This window comes from Microtus oregoni, unplaced genomic scaffold (genome assembly GCF_018167655.1).
Source record: "Microtus oregoni isolate MIOR12 unplaced genomic scaffold, Mior012 000022F_ref0000154, whole genome shotgun sequence".
In the NCBI taxonomy this organism is placed as follows: domain Eukaryota; kingdom Metazoa; phylum Chordata; class Mammalia; order Rodentia; family Cricetidae; genus Microtus; species Microtus oregoni.
Window position 1 is genome coordinate 6099727 of NW_024543081.1, and position 6000 is coordinate 6105726.

The window sequence follows — 6000 nt, forward strand, 5'->3', positions numbered from 1 at the left end:
GGGAGGAGTGTTGTCTAGTCAAGCTCCTTTCTGTCTGGTTCCCATTGTCAAGCTCTCTCCTGGTTCCCGCTGCTTCTGACCTCACTGAGGTCCAGATAACTCACAGCTGATGGGAGAAAGAAGCCAGCCCAGTGTGAAAGTGTAAAGCAGGCAGTAGACATTGGTATAAGCGGCCCGAAGGAGAGGCTGGGGGAAGGGCAGAAGTGGTTGAGACCTTCTGTCCAGGAGCAGCCCTGGCTCTGAAAAGGAGATGGATAGTCAAATCCAAGTTGCCTCTTGTGGGTCTATAAACAGAAAACCCTCAGAGAAGGCAAAACGCCTCTGCTTCCTTCTCCCTGGGCTCTAAACGCAGTCAGGGAAAGCCGCTTACCATTATATTATGTGGCTGAAAGAAACAGCACATTTCAAGCCAGACATTCATCAAAGAGAGAGAGACAGAGAAAGAGAGAGAGAGAGAGAGAGAGAGAGAGCCCAACTGACTCCTAAAAGACATCATTTCTTTGAAGCCTCTGATATTTTCAATGTTACCTCTTTGAGAACTCTAGAAAATACATTTGATCAGCAGGAATACAGTACATTGTCATCGCCACTAAATATGCCACAAATTGTATTTGTAGAGGAAATGCATGTTGGAGACCAGCAAAGTGCCTACGCTCGGTTAGTATTCTAATGGATTAAAAACAATTCAAAACTTGTTTGTAATTTCTTCTATGTGCAGCTGCGGCCATGAGATTTAACTGAACGGCACAATTCAATTTTAGCAGGATTTATTTGAAATAAAAAAATGTATGCTAAGTAGGCAGCCCCAATGCCTCTCCTGCACAGGACTCCCCAGTCCTCTGAAACGAGGCCGTTCTTCCAGCATTTACATGCCGGGAGCGTCTGTCCACCACGCGGCTCTGAAGGCGGAACTTGCCATCTACGCTAGAGAAGTCTCCTTTATTCTGGAACTGAACATGGCTCGCAAGAATCCAAGTCAAGGCTCGGGTGTCACAAGTCTCATCATTTTCTCCATACTCCTAGCTGTTATTATCTCCAATAGACCACAAGCCAGTGTGGAAAGAAGAACTCTTAGCTGTGAGCCCGGCACACAGTACACTAGCCCTTGGTACTTCATTCAACAACGGCGTCTGGCCAGCTGACCTTCCTGCTCCACAAGCTGGAGCAATTCAAACATTTCAGCCCCTTCTAAGCCACAGTCTGAGGAGTTTCCCAAGCCCAGAATAAAGCACTTTTCCCTTCTCACAACATCTAACTTTACCGGGAGCCCTTGGTAAACACGCTGAGTGCTTGTTTATGAAGTGGACCTTGTAAGTAACATTTTTAGCAGACATGAAATAGAGCACCCATTTTAAAAATCAGCCTCATAGGGGCCCTGTTCTCTCTCCTCTCCTCTTCTCCTCTCCCCTCCCCTCCCCTCCCCTCCCCTTTCTCTCTCTCTCTCTCTCTCTCTCTCTCTCTCTCTCTCTCTCTCTCTGCTTTTCCTGGCAATTCTTCCCCAATCCCTGAAAATGACAAGGCTGAGTCACCATAGCAACCATCCTAATTGGTGGACTGCAGGTCTTTCTCTAGCCAGAGGGTGGAGCCCACCTCCTTAATATGAATCTCAAGCACATAGCAAAGGACATCCAATGGGCAAGAGCAGTTGAATCCCCCAACAGAAACCAGGCCAGGAAATAATCCAGTTTCCTCCGATTAGTGCCAGGAAGTGAGCACCATGTGTGTAACAGAGAAATATACACACTATAGGCAACATCCCTGAGCCCCAAAAGATGGACACCGGCTTCCCAAATGTATCTGCTCTGTAGCAAAAAGATGGTTAGGGTAAAAAAAAAAAATCCTTTACTGAAGCATCTTGCACACAAGGATGCTAATTATCCTTCAATCCAGATATGTTGAACGAGAGGCTGGAAATCACGGGAACTATTCAATTATCATTTCCTATGCATTATCGATTCTAAGAAAAACGAAATATTCTTTCCCCCCAGGATTGCAGTTCTCAGCTATAAATTATTACGATGTTATTTTGTATTTTAGAGCAATGTTTTAATTTCTCCAACTGCATTTCTGGTGTAATGGGGTGTGTCTAAAAAAACGTTAGCTCATTGTCAATTATTCCATTATGTGGAGATGGCAACAACAGGCAAAATGTGGTTGCTGAGGACTTCTGTTCTCTGGATAAGATTCTTACCAATTGCCCTGGTAGCCGAGACATAAAGACAGAGACATGTACAGCAGGCCCTGTCCTTTCTCTGCGTCTATGAGGCTCCTTCCCTCCAGTTAGATTAAGGGGCAAGCCGACAGGATGAAGAGGTAAGGGTAAATTTTGATTCACGCTGAGGTCTAGAATACAAGGGACAGGAGTGGATACGAGGTACAGCTTGGTGGTACTCTGAAGTGCCGAGTGATGAGGTCACTAGTGGATATCTGTCCTTTTCCCATGTGTAGAGCTGCCTCTATTGACCCAGTCTGTAGCTCTGGGCTCTCATCTAACCCAAGGATACTGTTACCAGAACCTGCCCAGGAAGTAATGGCAGCTCCCGATTTCAGCTCCCCCCATGGCCCCTCCCCCCAACACACACACATACACACCTGAATGTGCCACCCATGGGATAGCACCAGAAGTGTTATCTGACAGCCCCTGTCCAGCTCTTGAGTTTACCTGTCTTTAACTCCTCCTGTACCGCTAAGGAATCAAGCCTCAGAGGTACCTGGGTAGCCCCTGAAAGCAGGCAGTAGGCTGCAGAAGGCTAAGCAGTGGGCACTCTCTGGTGGCTCACACCATGGTACTCCTTTCCTAGGGCAGCTAGGGCAACCAGGTTAGAACGCTGCCAGCAGTAAGCCTCTTGCTTGTTGAACCCCAGTGGAAGATGCCACAGCAACACTGGGGGGGGACACAGACGGCTTGAAACAACTGGGACAATTCCTGCTCTGGGCCTAATCGAATCTCCCTCAAGACGCCTTCATGCTGGGGGTTGAGCTATTTCTAAGGCAGCGTTGTCCCAGGACTCTGGCGACAAATTTAGCCATAACTTGAGTCTCCGAGGCTCCTGCAATCCCATTTCAGAGACAGGAGGAGCTGGAATTGGGAGCTAAGAGACCCGAGGTTCTGGTAATGACCGGGGGAAGTGGGAGGAATCGCTTGGTGATGGCCTTTAATTTTATTTTAATTTTGTAAAGAATCCGTATGTTCTCATCAACCCCCACCCTCTCCGCCTGTGGCAATTTTCCATGACAGGTGTTCCCTGGCACTAGTTCTTCCTTCCCACAGAGACAGAAAGGCAGGAGCCAGTAACCAGGCAAGCTCCCGTCCCTGATGAAGCCTGTGCCCGGGACGCTAACCAACCTTCACCCACCCCACCAGTTACCAGACACTAGGCACCAGGCAGGACAATGCCTCCCCACCCCACATCAGCCCCAAGTCTGTACATACAGGACTCAGATAATCGTTTCCCAGATGCGACCTACCACCACTCACCGTCCTGCTCCCAGTCCAGCCCAGCTCCAGCTCCCCTTGCCAGGCACCGACCAGCCCGCACCTCCCTCCGCAGCCCTTGCCAGACCCACTGGGTCACCAATTCATTCCTCCAAACCACCCTCACAGCGGTAGCGGACCCTCCCCTCCAGTGGCATCCGTCCCCTTACTTCTCCTTTTACAGAAAGCATCTGGCGAGCCCGCTTCTCAGAAACGCAAGAAGCTCCGCCACGCGTTGGCACCCAAGCCGCGCTCCTGCCTGAGGAGTCCCGCTTGGGCTCGGCTGCTGCGTCCCCACAAGTCCCCGGAGGGAGTGTCGCCGGCGGGAAGCTCAGCGCGCGCAGTTCCGCTCGGTCGCCAGCCTGGGCCAGAGTGGCGACCGCACGGCGGGCAGTGGGCACCCCCGCGCAGGGACGCGCCGTGCTGGCCTGGGCCTGACGCCGGCCCTGCTGGCGAGTCCGCGGAAGCACGCTCGGGCTGATGCGCCCGGCAGCGGAGTGCCTGGAACCCGGAGCCGCCTGCACCCAGCCCTCGCGGGCCAGCGGAGCAGTGGCCAAGACCCGGGACCGCGCGCCACGCACTCGCAACTCTGCACCGACGCGGGGCGCCCCGCCGGGGCAGGGGCCGGCCCGGGGACCCGAGGCCCGAGTGGGGCCCCGGTGCACGGTACTCACTGCAGTAAGCGATGAGCAGGCTGGCCAGGATCATGAACGCCCAAAAAGTTGAGGACATGCTGGGCAGGGCGGTCGCATCTTGCCGGCTGCTGGTCCTGGGCGATGGCGCCATTGAAGCCGCGGTGCCCGCGCGGGGGGCAGCAGCGCGTCTCAGCAGCCGGCCCTGCCCGCGCCCCCGTGCCGGCCTCCACGTGCGGGCCCCGCGTGTGCCATCTCCTCCTCGTCTTCCTTCTCCTCGTCGCCGTGCTCCTTTACCGCCGCCGCCGTGCCCGGGCCCCGGCCCACTGCGCCCCGCGCCGCCCGCGCCGCGCCCGCGCCCGCGCCGCCCGCGCCCGTGCTCTCCCGCCCGGGGACGCCAGCCCGCGGCTCTGGGCGTCGCTGCGCGCCCCAGCTCGGCGCGCCCCGTCACCAGTGCGAGCGGCGCGCCTGGAGCGCGTGCCCGGCGTGACGGGGCCCCGCACTAGCCCGGGACTGGCGAGGGAGGCGGGCAGAGGGGACGCCGCGCCCCAGCCGAGCCTCTGGATGGCGACAGAGACGGCCCAGCATACCCACAGCCTGGGCCCTGGGCGCGCAGGACCAGCAGGGCCAGCGGGAAGTTTGTTAACTCAGGACCCCCCCAGAGGCTTCCACAGAAGGCCTGTGACACTGGGGCCCCAGACCTTGTTTGATATGGACCGGGAGAGTGAACCCAGAGTTTATTCCACGCAAAGGATACTTGGAGCCCGTTCCCCACATGTGCCCAGCACCAGGGCTCCGTGGTTTGTGCTGATGTTGTGGGTCCACTAGGGAGCATCTGGGAGCACTTGCCCTGTCCTATCTCCAGAGCTTGCCACCCTGTGAACTCTGTGTCTACCCTAAGAAGACATTCCTTTACACCTGCCCAGAAATTCTTCCTTGCCCCCTGAGTGCCATCCCTCTCCTCATCCATCTTCTAGAGTCTATACAGGGCAAAGTCACTTTGCTGGTTTTCTGAGGAGGGCAGCAATGGCTACAGCTCCTCTGACATGCCTGTCACTGTAGAACAGGTTTGCACCCGCAAACCAGCTGAGCCACCGTCCCTAGTAAGTTCCTTGAAGCCCAGGAGATAACTCATAAGTCCATGTGTTTCCCAGGTGGCTCTACAGGTACATGACCATGAGGTCCACTCCCCTTCCCTTCCTACGCCTCAATGGACATGCTAATTGAAGCCCCAGTCTAGGTGGCCACCAGCATGAGCTCTTCGCTTTGCACCCTGGTCCAGTGTGGCATTTAGGGGGTCTAGGAAGTAGAGAAAATTACTGAGGGACTAAGGAAGGGCAGGCACCCAGGCCCTCTCTACACATACACACACATGCATGTACTCCACAAGCACAGCTAGATCATATGTGCATTCATGCCACATGGCTGCATGAAGATACTCCACAGACACATACTCTACATGCATATATGCATGCCACAGGCCTGTACATGCACACTACCCACATATATGCATATTCATACACGTCATCATATGGCCACAAGCACAAACTCTCTCGCATATGTACATACACAAAGCACCAACATGAATATACATGTTACATGGCCACACATACCCCCACTTATATGCACACATAAACATCCACACATGCAGGTATATAAACACTATTTACATCGCACATGAGCATGCATATATGAAAAACACATATACACAGGTGTGTACCACATTACATACCATACTCCACACACGTATACATGACACGTGGCCACACCCCCACATCAATACACAGGCACACATACATACATGCATATACCCCATGTGCACATGCAGATGTGCAAGCCATGAGAACACCTACACACAGTGCAGAGAATGCATAAGTACGCCCTCTCACAAGC

At 53.9% G+C, this 6000-nt stretch overlaps 1 protein-coding gene across 1 annotated transcript in view; it reads right to left on the bottom strand.

Annotated features, from left to right (window-relative positions):
- Tafa5 (TAFA chemokine like family member 5) overlaps positions 1 to 4541 on the bottom strand; it is a 199123-nt gene extending 194582 nt beyond the window's left edge. The window contains exon 1 of the mRNA XM_041672409.1: positions 4150 to 4541. Coding sequence (XP_041528343.1) covers positions 4150 to 4261 — 112 coding nt within the window. The 5' untranslated portion in view covers positions 4262 to 4541. The remainder of the gene's footprint in view (positions 1 to 4149) is intronic.
- Positions 4542 to 6000: the final 1459 nt, after the last annotated feature.